The sequence below is a fragment of the Bombina bombina genome, chromosome 2 (assembly GCF_027579735.1).
Source record: "Bombina bombina isolate aBomBom1 chromosome 2, aBomBom1.pri, whole genome shotgun sequence".
Taxonomy (NCBI): Eukaryota; Metazoa; Chordata; class Amphibia; order Anura; family Bombinatoridae; genus Bombina; species Bombina bombina.
The window spans coordinates 1120422217-1120448083 of record NC_069500.1 but is presented as its reverse complement, the minus strand read 5'-3'; the positions used below and the strand labels follow the sequence as shown (position 1 = coordinate 1120448083).

The 25867-nt window shown below is 36.9% G+C and overlaps 1 protein-coding gene across 2 annotated transcripts in view; it reads right to left on the bottom strand.

Annotated features, from left to right (window-relative positions):
- Window positions 1-25660, bottom strand: part of TMEM144 (transmembrane protein 144) — a 116852-nt gene extending 91192 nt beyond the window's left edge. For both annotated transcript variants that reach the window (XM_053703775.1, XM_053703776.1), the window contains exons 1-4: window positions 25564-25660; window positions 21098-21282; window positions 13665-13787; window positions 1955-2054 (exon numbers count right to left, since the gene is read on the bottom strand). In XM_053703775.1, coding sequence (XP_053559750.1) covers window positions 1955-2054; window positions 13665-13787; window positions 21098-21239 — 365 coding nt within the window. In that variant the 5' untranslated portion in view covers window positions 21240-21282; window positions 25564-25660. The remainder of the gene's footprint in view (window positions 1-1954; window positions 2055-13664; window positions 13788-21097; window positions 21283-25563) is intronic.
- Between the last annotated feature and the right edge of the window lie 207 nt (window positions 25661-25867).

Sequence of the window (25867 nt, the reverse complement as noted above, 5' to 3'; positions counted from 1 at the left end):
TCTCACAATCAGTCTATCACTCTCTCTCACCATCAGTCTATCACTCTCTCTCTCACCATCAGTCTATCACTCTCTCTCTCACCATCAGTCTATCACTCTCTCTCTCACCATCAGTCTACCACTCTCTCTCACCATCAGTCTGTCGCTCTCTCTAACCATCAGTCTATCACTCTTTCTCACAATCAGTCTATCACTCTCTGTCTCACCATCAGTCTATCACTCTCTCTCTCACCATCAGTCTATCACTCTCTCTCTCACCATCAGTCTATCACTCTCTCTCTCACCATCAGTCTATCACTCTCTCTCTCACCATCAGTCTATCACTCTCTCTCTCACCATCAGTCTATCACTCTCTCTCACCATCAGTCTATCACTCTCTCTCACCATCAGTCTATCACTCTCTCTCTCACCATCAGTCTACCACTCTCTCTCACCATCAGTCTATCACTCTCTCTCACCATCAGTCTATCACTCTCTCTCTCACCATCAGTCTATCACTCTCTCTCTCACCATCAGTCTACCACTCTCTCTCACCATCAGTCTATCACTCTCTCTCACCATCAGTCTACCACTCTCTCTCACCATCAGTCTATCACTCTCTCTCACCATCAGTCTACCACTCTCTCTCACCATCAGTCTATCACTCTCTCTCACCATCAGTCTATCACTCTCTCTCACCATCAGTCTATCACTCTCTCTCTCACCATCAGTCTATCACTCTCTCTCTCACCATCAGTCTACCACTCTCTCTCACCATCAGTCTACCACTCTCTCTCACCATCAGTCTACCACTCTCTCTCACCATCAGTCTATCACTCTCTCTCACCATCAGTCTACCACTCTCTCTCACCATCAGTCTATCACTCTCTCTCACCATCAGTCTATCACTCTCTCTCACCATCAGTCTATCACTCTCTCTCACCATCAGTCTATCACTCTCTCTCACCATCAGTCTATCACTCTCTCTCACATCAGTCTATCACATTCTCTCACCATCAGTTTATCACTCTCTCTCACCATCAGTCTATCACTCTCTCTCACCATCAGTCTATCACTCTCTCTCACCATCAGTCTATCACTCTCTCTCACCATCAGTCTATCACTCTCTCTCACCATCAGTCTATCACTCTCTCTCACCATCAGTCTACCACTCTCTCTCACCATCAGTCTATCCCTCCGTCTATCCCTCCCTCTGTCATTCTTGTATCTCCCTGTACCATGTAACAATAAAATAAAATTGTGAGTGTATATAAGAATGTAACTAGTGCATGTGTATGAAATTCATTGTGTTTGGCATATGATGCATATAGTATTGAAAATCACGTGTAATGTTTTTAAAATAAATATATTAAAATTAACACAAAAAAAACACAAATCCCCCAAACATGTTTTTTTTTCTCTCTCTCAAAATATACCCTTATGGCCTTATCTCTTGAAATCAAACTAACCAAGTAAATGATATCTAATTATCATGGGATAATGTAGGGTACAACAAAGTATACAGTTTTGATGATGAATTTGTTTGCCATTAGCTTATTGTAACTTCCTTCTTTGTAGGTTTGTAAAAAAAAAATGCCTTAAAGCAGGGATGGCCAACTGGGGGCCCAGGCCTTTAATGAAGAAGCGCTAGTAGAGCATGAAACACAGCGGGGGACTCATCCTGTATCCTTGCATGTTTGGCTTTTTAATGCTTTTTCAATAAAATAGTTGTTTTTATTCTCTCAATCCCTGGAGTGACAGGACTTTCTTTTTGTCCTCACTGCCTTAAAGGTCAACATACACTTGCTTTAAATAATGTATTCTACAATGTATTTGTGTGCTTAGCTGATCGTAAGGAAGAAGTTTCAGTGGCCCAGAAGTAGGTTGTTTTAGTAATTCAACCTGATTTTATTGAAACAAAATAGCTATTTACATACTGTTAATCTGTATTGGAGGTGAAAAGAATAAAACATACCTTGAACTTGCCCAGCCAGTCAAGAGATTGGTTGAAGCCCAAATAAGGAGACCAAGCCCAAGACCAACAGTTTTGACAATTGGAACAACTGTTATATTCCCTGCAGAAGAAAAAAAATACAATCACTTCTCTTGTCACCACAGCTTTTAAAAATAAAAATAAATCACAGCTATGTCACAAAAGGAACATCCCTGAATATTTACTTGAATTCCCTTTTTATATTTTGAACAGTAGATTATGATCTGATTATAGCCAAACTGGACTGATTTCACAGACTTTTTGCTGATATTTAAGGTTTTGAGACTATGAGGCCCATTTATCAAGCTCCAAATGGGCCGTGTTTCTGGCGAGTCTTCAGACTCGCCAGAAACAGCAGTTATGAAGCAGCGGTCTAAAGACCGCTTCTCCATAACCCTGTATGCCTGCTCTGAGCAGGCGGACAGACATCGCCACAATTTAACCCGATCGAGTATGATTGGGTTGATTGACACCTCCCTGCTGGTGGCCCATTGGCCGCAAGTCTGCAGGGGGCGGCGTTGTACCAGCAGCTCCTGTGAGTTGCTGGTGCAATGCTGAATACGGAGAGTGTATTGCTCTCCACATTCAGCGAGGTCTTGCGGACCTGATCCGTACTGTCAGATGAGGTCCGCAAGACCTTTGATAAATTGGCCTCTATACCTGAAGATACTTAAAGTGCATTATTTCTTTTATAGTCTCAGAATTCGTATCCATACTTTGATTGGATGGTAGGCCATCAAATTATATGTCAAGCAATCTCTTAATGGAACTTGACATATCTGAAGTATAACGTTCACATCACGTTTTCTATGTAAATGTATTTACAAAAATGCTTCAGCTTTAGCTTAATTTATCTCTGCGATTTTTAAAAGAATCTCTTTGCTTTTCTATAACAGGAGAAAGGGTGGTTGATTAATGGAAATAAAGTTTTCCGTTTTAATTTTCCCATGATGTCAATACCCCAGTTTCAATAAACCTGTAAGGGTCTCATTTGAGTGCTTATATAGTATCACCTTTTTGTTTCAGTTCCTTTAACTGATATTGTGAATACTATTTTATTGATACTGATATTGTGAATACTATTTTATTGATACTTAGCACCAGCTTACCACAGTGTATTTGATACAAGGACAGATACGGTAACAGGCCCTAATATTATTAACAGTGGTACCATCAATTTCTTCTTTTTTAATGGAATTAAATGGATGTGTTTCAGGTTTGAATAGAAGCATAATTTTGTAATATAAATGTATTAGTAAAAATGCTGCTAATAAAAACTATAGCTTTTTAAAAACTGTTTTTAAGTATGCTCCGTGCACCAGCATTTTAAATACAGCACTTGCTCAAAGAGCATAAGGTGTTTGTACCATCTGGTAATTACACATTGTTTTAATTGCCCACATAATTACAAGCCTCACTGGCACTCTGAGCAGCTGCATTATTTAAAATGCTGGTGTACTAAAACAGTGATAACTTTTACTAGAAGCATTTTTATTGGAAATATGTTTCTATTCAAAGATGTAATTCATCTATCTGCATTTAAATTTTGAACGGAATATCCTTTTAAATTTTATTATAGTTAGTAAAAGACAAACACTATAAATAAGCATTAGGCTATCTTATGAACTAATTAGGCTTATACTTTATAGGAAGTATGGGTAGACTTGATGGTCCTGTTGTTTTTAAATGATATCACAACCTAGGTTTTTTGTTTGTATGTTTCACCTGCTTGAGTGAATTGCGTTGAGTGCCATCCTGCTTCTCCGTGTACTTTGTAATTAGCACTTAAACTGACTAAAAAATGTGTTTATCTCAGAGTTTAATTTAGCAAGCGAGAAGCATTTGTGTAAATGCGCTTGCTGTTAATATTATGCTGTGGATAATGTGCTCTAGACTATCCATTAACAATACACTGCAATAATATTATCTAGAGATGGCAATAACAATATATTCACTAAGCCTACTGGCTTTTCACATACTCTTCTTATTTTAAAATAGATGTGAGGGTCTTTATACAGTACAAGTAAATGTTTTTCATGCAGAGTAAAAGTAATATAATAATAACAAATATGTCCCTTTAAAGGGACATGACACCCACATTTTTTCTTTCATGATTTAGAAAGAGAATGCAATTTTAAACATCTTTCTAATTTACTTATATTATCTAATTTGTTTTATTCTCTTGATATTCTTTACTGAAAAGCATATTTAGATAGGCTCAGTAGCTGCTGATTGGTTGCTCCACATAGAAGCCTCGTGTGATTGGCTCACCATGTGCATTGCTTTTTCTTCAACTAAGGATATCTAAAAAAGGAAGCAAAATAAATAATAGAAGTAAATTGTAATGTTGTTTAAATTTCTATTCTCTATCTGAATCATGAAAAGAAAGATTTTGGGTTTAGTGGCCCTTTAAGAGAATGTAGCACTGCATTTAAAAAATAGATTAAATGTTCATGCTACAATTTTTTATTGCTTTGTTTAAAGATAAATAACAAATATCTGAATCTATACTGGTGATTGCACAGCTGTTCCTTTTGGGAGTTTATCAGTAAATATACAAAACAAATACATGGATTAACACTACCAATTGATTAACAAACCTTACAGTTTTTAAAAGCTTAGGGTTTGATTAGGAGTGGGGAGCTAACTGTGGCACGCAAGCGATATTGTTTTTTTCTAGCTTTTTGGGTGCAACGGAAGAAAGCATGTATTACGAGTTGAAAGTGAATGTGTTCGCTCGTGCACAGTTGAATTTAATGCACATCAGGTAAGTGTGACTTGAGAGCTTGCGTAAAGGTAGATGAAGAAAAAAGGTTGCATAAACCACAACATAAATACATGTAAAAGTACAATTATACTTAAATTATTTAAAAATATTTCAGAGGCAAAAGATAACACAAAAAGCTACGTTTCAGGCCTAACAACCTTTAGATTTAGAGTTTTGTCGGTAAAGACCCGCGTAGCTAACGCTGCTTTTTTTCCCAGTTCACCCTTAAGACAACGCTGGTATTTAGCGTTGTCTGAGTGGCTGCGTTAGGCTCAGAGAAAAGGGAGCGTTGAGCATAATTTACCTTCCCTTCAACTCTCAATACCAGCGTTGCCTACGGTAGCGGTAAGCTGGAAAAACGTGCTTGTGCACGATATCCCCATAGGATACAATGGGGCTGAGCTGGCTGGAAAAAACCTAACACCTGCAAAAAAGCAGCGTTCAGCTCCTAGCGCAGCCCCATTGTTTCCTATGGGGAAACACTCTCTAAGTATGCACCTAACATGAACCCCGAGTCTAAACACCCCTAACCTTACACTTATTAACCCCTAATCTGCCGCCCTCGCTATTGCTGACACCTGCATTATATTATTAACCCCTAATCTGCCGCTCCGGACACCGCCGCAACCTACATTATCCCTATGAACCCCTAATCTGCTGCCTCCAACATCGCCAACACCTACATTATATTTATTAACCCCTAATCTGCCCCCCCCAACGTTGCTGCTACCTTACCTACACTTATTAACCCCTAATCTGCCAACCGGACCTTGCTGCTACTATAATAAATGTATTAACCCCTAAACCGCCGCACTCCCGCCTTGCAAACACTATAATAAATTTTATTAACCCCTAATCTGCCCTCCCTAACTTCGCCACCACCTACCTACAATTATTAACCCCTAATCTCCCACCCGCAACGTCGCCGCTACTATAATAAAGTTATTAACCCCTAAACCGAAGTCTAACCCTAACACCCCCCTAACTTAAATATAATTTAAATTAAACAAAATAATATTCCTATAATTAAATAAATTATTCCTATTTAAAACTAAATACTTACCTATAAACTAAACCCTAATATAGCTACAATATAACTAATAATTACATTGTAGCTATTTTAGGATTTATATTTATTTTACAGGCAACTTTGTATTTATTTTAACTAGGTACAATAGCTATAAAATAGTTAATAACTATTTAATAGCTACCTAGTTAAAATAAGTACAAAATTACCTGTAAAATAAATCGTAACCTAAGTTACAAATACACCTAACACTACACTATCATTAAATTAATTAAATAAATTAACTAAAATTAGCTAAACTAAAATACAATTAAATAAACTATTCTATAATACAAAAAAAAAACACTAAATTACAAAAAATAAAAAAAATTACAAGAAGTTTAAAATAATTACACCTAATCTAAGCCCCCTAATAAAATAAAAAATCCCCCCAAAATAAAAAAATGCCCTACCCTATTCTAAATTACAAAAGTAATCAGCTCTTTTACCAGCCCTTAAAAGGGCTTTTTGCGGGGCATTGCCCCAAACTAATCAGCTTTTTTACCTGTAAAAAAAAAATACAACCCCCCCAATATTAAAACCCACCACCTAGATACCCCTACTCTAACCCACCCAAACCCCCCTTAAAAAAAAACTAACGCTAACCCCCTGAAGATCTCCCTACCTTGAGTCGTCTTCACCCAACCGGGCCGAAATCTTCATCCAAGGTGCGCAGAGGAGGTCCTTCATCCGGTAGAAGTCTTCATCCATGCGGCGTCTTCAATCTTCATCCATCCGGAGCGGAGCCATCTTCAAAGGAGCCGACGCGGAGCCATCCTCTTCAACCGACGACTGAACGACGAATGAAGGTTCCTTTAAGGGGCGTCATCCAAGATGGTGTCCCTTCAATTCCGATTGGCTGTTTCTATCAGCCAATCGGAATTAAGGTAGGAAAAATCTGATTGGCTGAATTAATCAGCCAATCAGATTGAAGTTCAATCAGATTGGCTGATGCAATCGGCCAATCGTATTGAGCTTGCATTCTATTGGCTGATTGGAACAGCCAATAGAATGTGAGCTCAATACGATTGGCTGATTGGATCAGCCAATCGGATTCAACTTCAATCTGATTGGCTGATTGGATCAGCCAATCAGATTTTTCCTACCTTAATTCCGATTGGCTGATAGAATCCTATCAGCCAATCAGAATTGAAGGGACACCATCTTGGATGACGTCCCTTAAAGGAACCTTCATTCGTCGTTCAGTCGTCGGTTGAAGAGGATGGCTCCGCGTCGGCTCCTTGAAGATGGCTCTGCTCCGCTCCGGATGGATGAAGATTGAAGACGCAGCATGGATGAAGACTTCTACCGTATGAAGGACCTCCTCTGCGCACCTTGGATGAAGATTTCGGCCCGGTTGGGTGAAGACGACTCATGGTAGGGAGATCTTCAGGGGGTTAGCGTTAGGTTTTTTTAAGGGGGGTTTGGGTGGGTTAGAGTAGGGGTATGTGGGTGGTGGGTTTTAATGTTGGGGGGGTTGTATTTTTTTTTACATGTAAAAGAGCTGATTACTTTGGGGCAATGCCCCGCAAAAAGCCCTTTTAAGGGCTGGTAAAAGAGCTGATTACTTTTGTAATTTAGAATAGGGTAGGGCATTTTTTTATTTTAGGGGGATTTTTTATTTTATTAGAGGGCTTAGATTAGGTGTAATTAGTTTAAACTTCTTGTAATATTTTTTTATTTTCTGTAATTTAGTGTTTGTTTTTTTTGTATTATAGATTAGTTTATTTAATTGTATTTTAGTTTAGCTAATTGTAGTTAATGTACTTAATTAATTTAATGATAGTGTAGTGTTAGGTGTATTTGTAACTTAGGTTAGGATTTATTTTACAGGTAATTGTGTACTTATTTTAACTAGGTAGCTATTAAATAGTTATTAACTATTTAATAGCTATTGTACCTAGTTAAAATAAATACAAAGTTGCCTGTAAAATAAATATAAATCCTAAAATAGCTACAATGTAATTATTAGTTATATTGTAGCTATATTAGGGTTTATTTTATAGGTAAGAATTTAGTTTTAAATAGGAATAATTTATTTAATTATAGCAATATTATTTTGTTTAATTTAAATTATATATAGGGTGTTAGGGTTAGGGTTAGACTTCGGTTTAGGGGTTAATAACTTTATTATAGTAGTGGCGACGTTGCGGGCGGGAGATTAGGGGTTAATAAAATGTATTATAGTGTTTGCAAGGCGGGAGTGCAGCGGTTTAGGGGTTAATACATTTATTATAGTGGCGGCGAGGTCCGGTCGGCAGATTAGGGGTTAATAATTGTAGTTAGGTAGCGGCGACTTTGGGGGGGCAGATTAGGGGGTAATAAATATAATATAGGTGTCGGCGATGTTAGGGGCAGCAGATTAGGGGTTCATAGGGATAATGTAGGTGGCGGCAGTGTCCGGTCGGCAGATTAGGGGTTAAAAATTTTTATTAGAGGGTTGGCGATGTGGGGGGGGGCTCGGTTTAGGGGTACATAGGTAGTTTATGGGTGTTAGTGTACTTTATAGCACAGTAGTTAGGAGCTTTATATTCCGGCATTAGCCCATAAAGCTCTTAGCTACTGACTTTTTTTGGCGGTAGGATTCTTGTCGGTAGAGGCTCTACCGCCAAGTTCTTCCAAGACACCAAATACCAGCGTTAGGCAAATCCCATAGAAAACATAGGATACGCAATTGACGTAAGGGGATCTGCGGTAGCCTGGAGTTGCGGAAAGGAACTGAGCGGTAGACCCTTTCCTGGCAGACTCTAAATACCAGCGGGCGGTAAAAAGCAGCGTTAGGACCCCTTAACGCTGCTTTTGACGGCTAATGCCAAACTCTAAATCTAGGCGTTAATTTATAGCACCTGTGGTGAACTGTTTAACCCTTACTTGTCACATATACATCATCTTCTCTAAGGTGTGCTGCCATCTGGTGGATGAAAAGAAAATAAGTTCTCTACCTGTAGAATTAATATTAATGTAATTGACTGAGTGTATGTCCTGCCGTGGTAAAATGGGCTGACACTAGCAATATCTTTATTCCTGATACTGGATTTATGTGCACTAATTCTGTCCTTGACAGGGTGGACAGTTTCCCCCACATGGGCAATCAAGGGGATATACTACATATTCCGTACCGCATGTAAAATATCCCTTAATCTCTCTTTTGATGTTGTCATTGATTTGAGCAATGTACTTCCCTTTAATCATTGAATTACATTGTGCACAGCCTAGGCATGGGTATGTGCCTCTCTTAGGTGTAGTTAAATAATTAATACCTCTCAATTTATTACTCCCTACATCTGCACATACCAATGTATCTTTAAGGTTTTTAACCCTTTTGAATGACTGAATAGGTGGCATTTGAAATTCTGTGACATTAGGCAGGGATTTACTGAGAAGATACCAATGTTTTTTAAGGACTGATGTAATTCTGTCATTTTATTCATTAAATTCTGTGCAAAAAAATTAACTATTCTTATTTATGTCCTCATTTATTATTGGTGCATTTCTACTAAGGGGTTCTTGCTTGCACTGTGTTACTATCTCCTTTGGGTAACCCCTATCCAGAATTTTGCCATTTGATCCAATCTTATTCCCTAATGATTTATTATCTTTTATATTGCGAATGGTCCTGCAGAACTGACTCTTTGGAATAGCATTAAATACCCTTTGGGGATGAAAGCTTTAGAAATGCAACAGAGTGTTTCGATCAGTCGCTTTACTATAAATATCTGTTATTAATTTCTAATTTTGCTTGTACACAGTAGTGTCAAGAAAATTCACTTTAACTGTTGAATATTCAAGGATACATTTCAAACTGGTAGTTGCAATATTTAAATCAAACACATCATCAATATAGTGCAGCCATATGTTACAGTTCTCTTGATATAGAACATGTGTATATACATACTTTTTCTCAAACTGGCTCACAAAAATGTTGGCGTAAGAGGGGGCTACATTGAAGCCCATGGCAGTGCCCTTTCTTTGCAAGTAAAATGTATCTTGAAATAGAAAGTAGTTAAGGTATAATACAATAACCAAAAGGTCTTCTACCAATTTAGATTGGGTTGGAGATAATATAGCCTCCTGTTTAATTAACTCCAAGGTTGACTGTATGCCAGCTTTATGGGGGATAGCCGTATATAGACTGAATATGTCAAGGCTAAATAGATAGGATATCAGTATCTTTACATGTCATCCCACAGACTTTTTCTAAAAAAGTCGCCAGTGTCTTTTACAAAGGATAATTGTTTAGAGGCCAGGGGATTCAAAATTTTGTCCAGAAAAATTGCTATGTTAGAGAAGACTGACTCAGTACCTGTAACAATCGGTCTCCCGGGGGGTTCTTTTAAGTTGTTATGCACCTTTGGGAGGGTGTAAAATACTGATGTAATAGGATCTTGTTTAATGAGAAATGCTGCCACATTCTTGGTGATGACCTGCTTTTTTAAAGCTTCCTCCACAGTTTGTTTAATTTCTTTTTGAATCTCTGGTAAGGTGTCATTATCTAGAATCTGAAAAACACCTCCATCTGACAACTGAATTAAGATTTCTTGTATATAATATTCTCTGTCAAGTACAACCACTGCACCTCCCTTGTCCGCACTTTTAATCATAACGGATTGATTTTTTATAAGATTTTCTAAAGCCTGTTTTTCCTTAATAGACATATTATGTCTCACCAAATGATGTTGTGTTTTTCTTATAAGTGATTTTACATCTTGTTGAACAAATATGGTAAAGATTTGCACCCCTGGATTAATGGTGCTCGGGACAATCTCACTTCTTCCGGCCACGGAACAATTGTTTGCTCCGTGTCAATGCTTTCTGTAAGGTTTCTCCTCCTCTGGCGGTGCTTCTGGGCGCCATGTAAAGTGGGATGCCATGTAAAGATACTGATATCCTATTTAGCCTTGACATAGTCCGTCTATATACGGCTATCCCCCATAAAGCTGGCATACAGTCTACCTTGGAGTAAATTAAACAGGAGGCTATATTATCTCCAACCCAATCTAAATTTTTAGACTACCTTTTGGTTATTGTATTATACCTTAACTACTTTCTATTTCAAGACACATTTTACTTGCAAAAAAAGGGCACTGCCATGGGCTTCAATGTAGCCCCCTCATATGCCAACATTTTTGTGAGCCAGTTTGAGAAAAAGTATGTATATACACATGTTCTATATCAAGAGAACTGTAAGATATGGCTGCACTATATTGATGATGTGTTTGCTGTGGGGGGGGGCTCATTGGAGTTTCTTCAAAAATGTGTTGAGGATTTAAATATTGCAACTAGCAGTTTGAAATTTACCCTTGATTATTCAACAGTTAAAGTGAATTTTCTTGACACTACTGTATATAAGGAAAATCAGAAATTAATAACAGATATGTATAGTAAACCAACTGATCGAAACACTCTGTTGCATTTCAAAAGCTTTCACCCCCAACGGATATTTAAAGGGACACTAAACTCAAATTTTTTCTTTTGTGATTCAGACAGAGCATGCAATTTTAAGCAACGTTCTAATTTACTCCTATTATCACATTTTCTTCATTCTCTTGGTATCTTTATTTGAAATGCAAGAATGTAAGTTTAGATGCCGGCCCATTTTTGGTGAATAACCTGGGTTATTCTTGCTGATTGGTGGATAAATTCATCCACCAATAAAAAAGTGCTTTCCAGAGTCTGTACCAAAAAAAGAAGCTTAGATGCCTTTTTTTTCAAATAAAAGTAGCAAGTGAACGAAGAAAAATTGATAATAGGAGTAAATTAGAAAGTTTCTTAAAATTCCATGTTCTGTCTGAATCACGAAATAAAAAAATTTGGGTTCAGTGCCCCTTTAATGCTATTCCAAAGAGTCAGTTCTGCAGGACCATTTGCAATGTAAAAGATAAAAATCTTCAGGGAATAAGATTGGATCAAATGGCAAAAAAAAATCTGGATAGGGGTTACCCAAAGGAGATAGTCACACAGTGCAAGCAAGAATCCCTTAGTAGAAATGCACCAATAATAAATGAGGACATAAATAAGAATAGATTAATTTTTTGCACAGAATTTAATGAATATAGTGACAGAATTACATCAGTCCTTAAAAAACATTAGTATATTCTAAGTAAATCCTTGCCTAATGTCACCTATTCAGTCATTCAAAAAAGTTAAAAATATCAAATATACTTTGGTACGTGCAGATGTAGGGAGTAATACATTGAGAGGTATTAATTATTTAACTACACCTAAGAAAGGCACATACCCATGCCTAGGCTGTGCACAATGTAATTCAATGATAAAAGGGAAGTACATTGCTCAAATCAATGACAACATAAAAAGAGAGATTAAGGGATTCTTTACATGCAATACAGAATATATAGTATACCTCCTTAAATGCCCATGTGGGCGTGGCTATGTGGGGGAAACTATTCGCCCTGTCAAGGACTGAATTAGTGCACATAAATCCAGTATCAGGAATAAAGATATGACATTGCCAGTGTCAGCCCATTTTACCACGGCAGGACATACAGTCAGCCAATTAAGGTTCCAAGTGATAGACCATATTCCAAAACAAAGGAGAGTAGATAATAGGGAACTTCTATTGAAAAAAAGAGAGGTATGGTGGGAACATCACCTGGGTACGCTGCATCCCATAGTTTTTAAAAAAAAGATTATGATTTACATTTGTTTTTGTAATGATTTATATATATTTGTGATCTAGTAACTCAACTAGATACCTTATCAATAAGAGATTGTGAATTTAGGATAGGTATCAAAGCATTGCTTTAACCCCTTGAGTGCTAACGACGGCTCTGAGCAATCACAGAGTTTCCCACTCTGGTGCTAATGACGGCCCAGAGCTGTCGCTAGCACTCTCCCACCTTGAGGGAGATCTGGGGGCTCCCACATGCTCCTAACCCGGAGATAAGGCCTGCATAACGACAGGCATCGCCGGGGCTTCACGTTATGCACTGTGACTTCACCGCGCAATTTTATTTAAAATTAAATTATAGAAGCAGGAGGCATGCTGCTTAGAAGCCTGTATCTGAGGCATCTAAGCAGCTACAAACCCCCAAGACCCACCATTGGAAAGGTAATTGTCTTACCTTTCAAACAGTGTAAGTATTGGGGATCTGAAAAGAAAAAAAACCTTAATACAGCTTAGCACCCTGGTAGGAAAGTGCTTAGCATTTAAAGGGTTAAACTAATTTTATTGTTATTTACAGGTGGAGAACCTAATTTCTTTTCATCCACTAGATGGCAGCGCACCTTAGAGAAGATGATGTATATGTGACAAGAAGTAAGGATTAAACAGTTCACCACAGGTGCTATAAATTAAGGTTGTTACCTGTACTCTACAGCATGAATAAGGGCTATGTAGGCCCGAAACGTAGTTGTTGGTTTTACAAAGGGTACATGAAGAAAACACTAAACAATCACTAAAATAACAGTGGCTTTTTCTAGAAGCATGTGTGCTATTTGAAACTAAAATGCAATCATTTAATAAACCGAAAAAGCACACTGCAGACTTATCAAGGCTAACCCTGCTAAATATATTTTTCTAATTGGGTTTAACAGATAAAAACTGAAGTCGAATGCACTTCCTAATAGTGATATGACCATGTATAGCCTTTTCAGCAGCGGACTGAAGCCCAGATTGGCTTCTCCGTATAAAGCAAGTGGTGGGTGGAGTTGGTTACTGAAAAACAATTGCAGCAAGCAATATTTTAATTTATTTTATAAATGTTTAGATTTGGCTGACAAATTATTCAATATCAAAACAACAGAAGTGTCTTATAATTACTAGATGTTTACTGTCCCTTTAAAACTAGCAGAGTAATGGGAATAAAATTAAATCAGAATAACATTTTAGTGACCCTTACCTGTAGCCCATACACAGCCTCCTACCATAGCCAGAGGCCAAAATTTGGGACAGCGAAGAATAAGATTAACCACTAATGAAACTAACCATATGGATGCACATAAAATCCACTGGAAGAACATGCCTAAAAAAAAGAGATGTTAAAATATAAAGATTACCACTTGATAATGACAGAGACTAAATCACTACAAATGTTTACAAAAAAATAATTCATAAAAGCACCACATGCAAGTGAACTGGCAAAGAGCTTAATTAAAAGTATTCATGAGTGGTTGTCAAGCTTGTGGTATTGTGGGAATATCAAATCATTTTACTATGTGTGTTATAATTTTATTGGATGTATGGTCTGTAGTTTATATATGAGATAAATTACGTATAGGTGTGTGTCCAGCTCTACTAAATTTTGTTGCGCTAAACAAATAAACAATAAAATTATAATGTACATGTAGACATAACCAATATATTATATCCATAGGTGGGCATGTAGCATGTTATGTGTTAATGTAAAAATAGGATATGTGTGAATAGACTTGCTATTATCTTGGGGATGTACTTTTTCATTACAACGTATACATCCACAATTAATCTTTCCTTAGACTTTTAGATGATAGCTATGTATGAGATACAAGTGGAGTAGTGGACCATAAGCTATATGTATCTGAAATGAATGAATACATTTGGTCTAACATCCGATAGTTCACAACAGAAGCGTAGCTGTTTTTGTAGTGTAAGTGGGGTAATTTTTTTTTTATATATAAAAATACATAAAGAAATCTCCACTGTCGTTTAATGATAGCACAAAAGAAGGATGCTTTTTCATATTGCCAAATAAAACTAGTTACCTCCTCAATGGGCCTCCATCATATTCTCTGGCACCATGATATACTTTGAAAGATCTTCTCTGTGCACAACATAGCATTAAACACTTTCTACTGCCTACTGATGAGGATGCATGGTCTTGCTATATGCCCCTAGCTTCTGATAAGGCTGTTTGTGAAAGAACAGACCACCTCAGCATGGTGCTGCGTCTCCAGGCAAAGTGGATATGAATTTAATCATACATGATTTAAGAACTTTGGGACCTATCAAACATAATGCCATTCACCTCATTTTGGCTCACAGATGCAGCCACCAAGTAGAGGTGATCTGTTATTTTACAAAGGTTTAGTTCAAACATCTATTATTTATCTCCCATCACTAGGCAACAGTGATGCCAGAGATTAAAGGTGAAGTTCCAGGAAGCCCATAAAAATTTAAGTTACATAAAAATGCTTCCTTACTTCTAAATCTACTGAGTTAACATAATGTAAGTGGGTACACAAGAGGCCTGCGCACCAATTAATGACATGTAACCCCATAATATAAGGATGTACATAAAGAGAGTATGTACCATATAATAAATATGAGTGATGTTTGAAGAGACAATACACTTCCCCAAACACACACTCAGCACCATGAATCCCCATATAAGGGGCTACATGAAAGTAGTATGTACAGTACATCTATATTAAGCACCAGGGACATCCATTATGCATAGATTAAAGGAATGTGGTGCATGGATTGTACACCTACACTAGGGGACCCATTTATCAAGCTCTATATGGAGATTGAAGGGCCGTGTTTCTGACAAGCCTTCAGAGTCGCCAGAAACACCAGTTATGAAGTAGCGGTCTAAAGACTGCTGCTCCATAACCTGTCCGCCTGCTCTGAGGCCGCGGACAGAGATTGCGCAAAATCAACCTGATCAAATACGACTGGGTTGATTGACACCCCCTGCTAGCGACTGATTGGCCACAAATCTGCAGGGGGCGGAGTTGCACCAGCAGTTCACAAGAGCTGCTAGTGCAATGCTGAATGTGGAGAGCGTATTGCTTTCCGCATTCAGCAATGTCTGTCGGACATGATGCACTGATCGGATCATATCGGACAGACATTTGTTAAACAGGCCCCTTGATCTTTTAAAGGGCTTCATGCTATGTTTGATATTAAAATCAAACTGCTGTGCTATGCTGTGAAAAAAATTGTTAACACATTTTCATAGCAGTCATGTCCCTAGATAATAGGGGCTACTTTCAGATAAACTTGATACTCAACTGATAATGAGCTTCTGACCCTAACCCAAAAAAGTGAAGATTCCTATTAAAAGAGGCATTGATTCAAGGGAGGAAAGCATAATTCTGTCATTATATAAAGCCCTGGTAAGACCTCACCTTGAGTTTGGAGTGCAGTTCTGGGGACCGATTGCTAAAAAAGATATTGCAGAACTAGAAAAAGTTCAGAGAAGGGCCACAAAGCTAATAAGGGGATTGGAGAAATTAACCTATGAGGAGAGGCTAGCCAAACTGGGTCTGTTCTCTTTAGAAAAAAGGCCCTTGAGAGGTGACATGATTACTTTATATAAATATATTCAAGGCCCATATACAGAGATGGCAGAAGCTCTTTTTATTCCAAGAAAATTGTTTCTGACAAGAGGTCATAATTTAAGGTTGGAGGAAAGGAGATTTAATCTCCTGCAACGGAAACGTTTTTTCACTGTAAGAGCAATAAAATTGTGGAACTCATTACCAAAGGAGGTAGTGAATGCCAATACCATAGATACATTTAAAAATAGTCTGGATAAATTTCTGTATATAAACAAAATTCATGGATATGATTGCTAGTATTAAATGGGTCACATTTTAATGGGGTTATTTAAGCTTAACTGGAGCTTTTTGTAAGTATTTTAGATTTGTATAGGTTGAACTCGATGGACTTCAGTCTTTTTTCAACCTTATCTACTATGTTACTATGTTACTATGTATGTTACTAACAGCAATTAAAGGCATCCATAAACACAACCTGCCCCCCACTGTAATTAGCCCTAACTTGTAGGATGGTTCTTAAGGTGGAAGGGTTTTTTTTTTTTAAGGAGGAAAGGTCAGTTGTTAATCAATTAATAAAAAGTCAGAAGACTAGGAGGGGAGTGACCCATTCATACAATAATACTGATAGGTTAATCTGATAACAAAGCAAGACTGCTTAAAAAAAAAGGGAAAAAAGCCTGGCCTAAACCAAGAATGACTGTGAAAAAAGACCACGTGGAACCCTATTGGAGCTGACCATATAGATGATGAAACAGTAATTATTTTTTTGTACCTTACTTTTTTTTGTGTTTTAATATTTGAAGTGATGCTTCCAAAACCCAGTCCTCAGGATCCTTACTCAGACTAGATATTCATTAAATCTTAACTAGAGCACAGGTTAAACAATCAGCTCACCCATCAGCCGATTATTTCACCTGTGCTCTAGTTAAGATATAATGAATATCTGGCCTGAGTAACGGTCTTGAGGACTGGGTTTGGGAAACACTACTCTAAAGTTTTGGGATGGAATCACTTGGGAGGAATTTTGATGGGGAAAGTTTTGTAGGGGAGTCCATCGGACGATACTGTGGTAATTGTGAAAGCAAGAAGCCATGGTGGGGTGGTACAAGTTATTAAGGCTGTATCACATACATTTTTTGCAGTTAAGGGTTAGGTCATGGTTAGATATAATTGCAATTGAGCAAGGTCAGGATTACAGGACAGCTAACACTGGTATCTCTATGATACATAGGTATTAGTGTACTGTGTCTGAGGTCAGATGACTTTGTAGCCATGTGGAGCCACTATTATTTATAGTAGGTACCTGAAAAATGCATGCTGTTGCAAAATAATAGTGCTGATAGTTATAGTGGCTTTACTGTACTATGCTTGTTGATGTATACATTATAATGTACGAAAATGCACAGTAAAACCTTTACTTTAATAATAAATGTAAAATTTTCATTAAGGAATAACAGGAAGTAAATGTAATAATGTTCAATTCTTAAAGCCAATTGCTTGTCTGTTCCATAGAATATCATCTACTGCTAACCAATTACTTCATTTTATAATCTTGTGATGGGACGATTAGATATTTGACAGTTTGGTGTAACATTATTTTTATAATCCAACTGAAGTGGGTATTGAAAATAATCAAATTTTGTTGCTTTGCAGCCTGAAATAAAGACGGACACAGTTTTTGTTTATCCAGTTGTAATTATTCAGTGCAACTTACAGGGAGTGCAGAATTATTAGGCAAGTTGTATTTTTGAGGATTAATTTTATTATTGAACAACAACCATGTTCTCAATGAACACAAAAAACTCATTAATATCAAAGCTGAATAGTTTTGGAAGTAGTTTTTAGTTTGTTTTTAGTTATAGCTATTTTAGGGGGATATCTGTGTGTGCAGGTGACTATTACTGTGCATAATTATTAGGCAACTTAACAAAAAACAAATATATACCCATTTCAATTATTTATTTTTACCAGTGAAACCAATATAACATCTCAACATTCACAAATATACATTTCTGACATTCAAAAACAAAACAAAAACAAATCAGTGACCAATATAGCCACCTTTCTTTGCAAGGACACTCAAAAGCCTGCCATCCATGGATTCTGTCAGTGTTTTGATCTGTTCACCATCAACATTGCGTGAAGCAGCAACCACAGCCTCCCAGACACTGTTCAGAGAGGTGTACTGTTTTCCCTCCTTGTAAATCTCACATTTGATGATGGACCACAGGTTCTCAATGGGGTTCAGATCAGGTGAACAAGGAGGCCATGTCATTAGATTTTCTTCTTTTATACCCTTTCTTGCCAGCCACGCTGTGGAGTACTTGGACGCGTGTGATGGAGCATTGTCCTGCATGAAAATCATGTTTTTCTTGAAGGATGCAGACTTCTTCCTGTACCACTGCTTGAAGAAGGTGTCTTCCAGAAACTGGCAGTAGGACTGGGAGTTGAGCTCGACTCCATCCTCAACCCGAAAAGGCCCCACAAGCTCATCTTTGATGATACCAGCCCAAACCAATACTCCACCTCCACCTTGCTGGCATCTGAGTTGGACTGGAGCTCTCTGCCCTTTACCAATCCAGCAACGGGCCCATCCATCTGGCCCATCAAGACTCACTCTCATTTCATCAGTCCATAAAACCTTAGAAAAATCAGTCTTGAGATATTTCTTGGCCCAGTCTTGACGTTTCAGCTTGTGTGTCTTGTTCAGTGGTGGTCGTCTTTCAGCCTTTCTTACCTTGGCCATGTCTCTGAGTATTGCACACCTTGTGCTTTTGGGCACTCCAGTGATGTTGCAGCTCTGAAATATGGCCAAACTGGTGGCAAGTGGCATCTTGGCAGCTGCACGCTTGACTTTTCTCAGTTCATGGGCAGTTATTTTGTGCCTTGGTTTTTCCACACGCTTCTTGCAACCATGTTGACTCTTTTGAATGAAACGCTTGATTGTTCGATGATCACGCTTCAGAAGCTTTGCAATTTTAAAAGTGCTGCATCCCTCTGCAAGATATCTCACTATTTTTTACTTTTCTGAGCCTGTCAAGTCCTTCTTTTGACCCATTTTGCCAAAGGAAAGGAAGTTGCCTAATAATTATGCACACCTGATATAGGGTGTTGATGTCATTAGACCACACCCCTTCTCATTACAGAGATGCACATCACCTAATATGCTTAATTGGTAGTAGGCTTTCGAGCCTATACAGCTTGGAATAAGACAACATGCATAAAGAGGATGATGTGGTCAAAATACTCATTTGCCTAATAATTCTGCACTCACTGTATAACATCCAAGTGAAAGCTATAACAACAACAAGTCAGGCAAAAATAAAGACAATTCAAAAACAGAATCAATGAGTTGCAATAAGGATTACCCCTCCTAAAATTACTTTCAAACTCAATCAGGTGTAGCTAATCACCTTCTCAATGATACACACAAAGCCATTTGACCTTCTAATGTGATCAGCTGTGTGCATATTGATTAGCTCAGCATGAAAAGAGCTTTCCTGGAGCATCTTAGTCACTGGTAGTGCAACTGAAGCAAACAATCAACTATGGGTGGCAAGGCACTGTCAAAAGATCTCTGGGATAATATTATGGACAGGCACAAGTCAGGCGATGGATACAAGAAAATATCAAAGGCTTTATCAATGTCTAGAAGCTCAGTGAAGTATACTATTAAGAAGTGGAAGGTATTTGATACAACACATACCCTCTCTGGATCAGGATATCGCTCCAAACTGGATGAAAGAGCCAGGAGCAATCTGGTCAGAGAGGCTACCAAGAGGCCCACAGCAACTCTGAAGCAGTTGCAGGAATTCATGACAAAGAGTGGTCATTGAATGCATGTGACAACAATATCACAAATTCTCCACAAATGTGGCTTGTATGGGAGAGCTGCAAGAAAAAAGCCACTAAACAAGAAAGACCACATGCAGTCACTACTGAGTTTTGCTATAACACACCTAGGAGATTCTGAGTTCACAAGGAAAAAAAGGGGTTATGGTCAGATAAGACTAAAACTGAATTATTCGGCCTCAACACCAAACGATAGATGGAGGAAATCCAATACAGCTCACCATCCATATAACACCATACCTACAGTAAAGTATGGAGGTGGTAATATCCTGTTATGGGGGTGTTTCTCTGCAGCAGGCACTGGAGCACTTGTCAGGATAGAAGGAATAATGGATGGGGCAAAATACTGTTAAATTCTTGAGGAAAATCTGCTGCCTTCTGCCAGGAATTTGTCAATGGGAAGAAGGTTTACCTTCCAAAATGACAAAGACTCAAAGCACACAGCAAAAATGACCACACAGTGGTTGAAGAAGAAAAGGGTGAATGTCCTTGCATGGCCTTAAACCCCATTGAATATATGTGGCATCCCTTGAAGACTGCAGTCCACAAACGGTCACCATCAAATGTAATGGAACTGGGGCACTCTGCAAAGACAAATATTGCACAGTCGAGATGTGCAAAGTTAGTAGAGACATATCCCAACAGACTAAAGGCTGTAATTAAAGCAAAATGTGGTTCAACAAAATACTGACACAAGGGGGTGATCCTTTTTGCAATTCAGTGATTCTGTTTTTGAATTGCCTTTATCTTTGCCTGACATGTTGGTGTTATATCTTTCACTTGGATGTTATAAGTTGCACTGATTAATTACAACTGGATAAACAAAAACTGTGCCTGTCTTTATTTCAGGCTGCAAAGCAACAAAATGTGATTATTTTCAAGGGGGTGATTCTTTTCAATAGCCACTGGATGTCTATATTAATTGCTGTTCAACTGAAAACACACTTAGATAAACATTCTACAATGGTCAGGGCACCAGAAAATATACTAAATTAAATAAAAGTATTCAACAAATATTCAAGTATGCAGTATGATACAAAGGTCATCCCAAACTGTATTTAGACAATTGTGACACACTGACTTCAGAATGTAAAAAAGGCAATTTATTTTTGGTGCTTTATCCTTAACAAAAACATTAATTTAAATTCATGTACAAAAAGAAAAAAAAAAACATTTTAAGTCCCAAATTAAACAAACTGAAGAAGAAAACATTTCATACCATCTCCAGTATCAAACTTCTTCACTGGAACAAAGTTGGAACCAAATAAAATAACTGATACGGCAGCAGAAGTGAAACCGAGTGCAAGGTTAGTGTCATTGTTACTAGCAACAGTATTGGTGGGTACACTTAGCCAATCCATGTTTTGTCTTTGCCTTTTTGTTGAAGTATAGTATCAAAATTATCTATATAAAAATACAGAAGCATGTATTAATTAACTTGATGATTAAAATGAAGTATATACTACCATATTTACAATATATCAAAATTGAACCATGCATTTAATTAAACCATGTACAACAATGTAAAGAAAGAAAATACAAGGAATATTAAGAATACTTTTGACATTTTTTTACTAGTAAGAGAGAGCAAATACTTTTGTGAATATTGTTATTGTTATACTAAGAGAAAAAGATTTGAGCATTAAGGTAATTTAGTAAATATGACGGTCTAAAGAAAGTACCCTATTGTCTTAAATACTTCCTTTAGTTTTTTCTTAGTGAGACAATACATATATCACCTCTAAATATTTTTTCTCTTTGTGATCTTATCTAGTCAATCCTGCACCACACTTTTTATTTACTTTTCTCCATATATCTAGAGGAATTAACGTGTCGTGTCCCAAATAATTGTTTTTCCACAGCATAAAACATTTAAAGGGACAGTCTAGTCCAAAACAAACTTTCATTATACAGATAGAGCATGTCATTTTAAACAATTTTTCAATTTACTTCTATCACCAATTTTGCTTTGTTCTCTTGGTATTCTTAGTTGAAAGCTAAATCTAGGAGGTTTATATGCTAATTTCTAAGCCGCTGAAGGCCTCCTCTTAGCTCAGCGCATTTTGACAGTTTTTCACCACTAGAGGGTGTTAGTTCATGTGTTTCATATAGATAACACTGTGCTCATGCACATGGAGTTCCTAGGAGCTAGCACTAATTGGATAAAATGCCAGTCTGTCAAAAAACTGAAATAAGGGGCAGTTTGCAGCAGCTTAGATACAAGGTAATCACAGAGATAAAAAGTGTATTAATATAACTGTGTTGGTTATGCAAAACTAGGGAATGAATAATAAAGGGGGATTATCTATCCCCCTCCAGCTACAGTCTTTCTCACCTGATGACATTATGGATATGACTACTTTTGGCATATCAGCTACTCATTATTTGTGATGCTTATTTTATGTAAAACACTTATCAACATTATTGGGTTGTACCATTCATTGACAAATATTTTGGGACCAGGGGGTTACTGATAGTCACCCCTATTTTACACTGTAAAACAAAGGAACAGTTATTCCATTTTAGAAAGATGGGAATCAATTCTTAACATAAAAGGTCCTAATGCTACTATCATTAGAAGATGGTTGCCATAAAACCACAATCACCTACCAAATGTATTTATTTAACTCATCTTACCTGCAGTTTTCTTTTTAATAAAGTGATGTCATTTTTCTCTGGTCTATATACCAATTGCTTAAAGGGATACTAAACCCAAATTTTGTCTTTCATGATTCAGGTACAGCATGCAATTTTAAGCAACTTTCTAATTCACTCCTATTGTAAATGTTTCCTCGTTCACATGCTATCTTGATTTTAAAAAGCTAGACTGTAAGCTTAAGTACGGTCCAATTTTTGGTTCAGAACCTGGGTAGCACTTGCTGATTGGTGGCTAAATGTAGCAAACCAACCAGCAAGCGCTACCCAGGTGCTGAAGCAAAAATGGGCCGGCTCCTAACCTTACATTACTGCTATTTCAAATAAAGACAACAAGAGAACAAAGAAAATTTGATAATAGGAGCAAATGAGAAAGTTGCTTAAAATTGCATGCTCTATCTGAATCATGAAAGAAAAAATTGGGTTTATTATCCCTTTAATAATACTGTTTAGCATTTTCTATTTAAAAAGTAAGAATTTTACTTTGCTAGCCTTAATTACCTTAATAAAAAAAACAAAACACAGATATCATAAAATTGCTTAAAAGCGTTGGTGTGATTTACAATTCATTAAGGAATTACATAGCAAACATTAATTCAACAGATACAATTGTTATTTTATGCTAAACTATATATTACATATAAATAACAAAAAGAAAACAGATTTATATAAATGGGTTGTCATATTTTTGTACCAGCAATACTGACTTGTGTGACAATTATGGCTGCCAGGTGTCCAGCATTTAACTGGACAGTCTAGTAAAATGAATGTAAACAAACTGGACACTGATTGGGTCTGGTAAATATCAGCAAATATTTGACAGGGACTGCAGGCAGAGGGGTCTAATGTAAAATATCATGTCTGCATTTGGCTAATGGGGTTACAGGACAGTCTGTGTAATGAGACCCAAGATGGATATGTAACTTAATCCACAAGGTTTGATCTGGGATCCTGATTCAGCCCATGGAATCTGCCCTAGATCGGATTATAACCTTGCCTACTGCATTCTCTGCACTACCTGCTGGTTGTTTAGTATTTTTGTAGGGCCCTAGAAACTATATGCTATTCTTATTGTGCACCTAGAGCAGTTTAATCAAATGGATTTAAACAACAAATACCAGACATAATCAAGAATTAATTTATTTTTTTAGAAAGTTTTATATTACCTACACCAGCCAACATTTTAAATATACTAGTATAATGGATACATTATAACACAGTACCTTGCAAAAAATATTAAACAAAAGTGACAATATTTTGAAGGTCATTAAATAAAAAAACAATACAAGGGATGATGTACACATATTTTACCTGCAATTAATTTAGACATATATTTATATGATAACGGAAACAATTTTGTATTTGATTATTCATATTACTCAGCCTGCATTCTACATGCTGTTCAAAAATGTAAGAATTAAAGGGACAGTCTACACCAGAATTGTTATTGTTTTTAAAGATAGATAATCCCTTTATTACCCATTCCCCAGTTTTGCATAACCAACACAGTTATATTTATATACTTTTTACCTCTGTGATTATCTTGTATCTAAGCCTCTGCAAACTGCCCCTTTATTTCAGTTCTTTTGACAGACTTGCAGTTTAGCCAATCAGTGCTGGCTCCCAGGTAACTTCACGTGCATGAGCACAGTGTTATCTATATGAAACACATGAACTAACACTCTCTTGGTGAAAAACTGTTAAAATGCATTCTGAAAAGAGGTGGCCTTCAAAGTCTAAGAAATTAGCATATGAATCTCCTAGGTTAAGCTTTCAACTAAGAATACCAAGAGAACAAAGCAAAATTGGTGATAAAAATTGGAAAATTGTTTAAAATTACATGCCCTATCGGAATCATGAAAGTTTACTAGACTGTCCCTTTAAAAGAGTATACAAAACATTATCAATATCACCCTTGTGATTTGGCTAGTGAGGTCATAATATTTCTATAATTTCTGAGAAGACAGACTATTGAGATCAACCTGTTCTACCACTGCCACAATGATAACAACCCTGTTCAGCTGAAATGTGTTTAGTCAGGCATTAAGAGCAGATAAAGAGAGGATTTTTGCAGGTCACAATTATATTACCAACAAGAATTAATCTGACAGACAATCTGTCTTCATCAGCATTCTTGCTATGCAGTATGTCACCCCCTAAATTTCTTATCAAGGGATCACAGATAACATAGTAAATATGTACTTTATAGGACATTAAACTCAACTATTCTCCAAAAACTGTTAAATTTTACATCATTAAAACAAACTTTGCAATTCTCTGTTTTTTGTGCTTGCTTTTCCTGCCATTGAACCCAGAAAATTGTAATATTTCCACTCCCATTGGAGAGGCTAAAGTCACTGATACATTTTTGTTATGCAATTTCAAATAAAAAAATAACTAATGTCCCTTTAAAATAACACACATGCGTATTATTTAATGCTAATAAACATTATGTATACTTTACTCTACAATGGTTCAATCAGGATGAAAGTATGTGGCACTGTGGTTTTTCTTAAAAAAAAAAAAAACATTTCTTAAGTGTAGCAATATCTGTATAACGATGATCAGATAAAACACAAAGAAATATGCCACTGTTTCCCATTTTATTCTGAGTTATAAAATGTAGAAAAAGTTATAGTTAATATTTCACCTTCAGTAATATGTTGTTTTGAAGTTACTTTTTATTTGATCTCTATCCATATTTTGCTGGGATAATGTAAAACATTTGTAGCACAGTTCCTTATGTTTTAAAGGAAAGGATAAATACAGATTGTAATTGTTTCACAACAAACATACGACACACACACACTGATATGTTTTACTTTTTATGGAAATAAACAACTATACATTCAACAAAACATTTTCATTATAGATATAATTCAAGAACTTTGCTTCTTTGACACAACTGAAATAGGTACAATGTATTTAGAGCATAAGTTTCAATTATCTGCAACATTCCATTTTACCGTACAACTGCACTGACAAATAGTGAATGGAGCTTGGTCAAAATTGACATTAAACATCACTTACCCTTAGTTTCTCTCAGTGTTTTTGGTTATTTCTTTCTGCTTTGTTCCCTAGAGCTGATACTGCACTGGGTGATGTGTTTCTTCCTGGTCATGTGACAGATAAACCAGCTGACTGCACTGAGCTGTCACTGGGCTCACAGACATCCTGTTGTAAACAGACCAGAGTTCAGCAGGCAGCTAGAGCTTAGAGCAAAACAACTTTACTTGCTAATTTCATTTGAGAGACGCTTTACCTGGGGGAAACTGAGCAGAAAGGCTTGCAGCAAACAGCAAATAAGTGTGAACGTTTTAGATTTGCCTTTTTT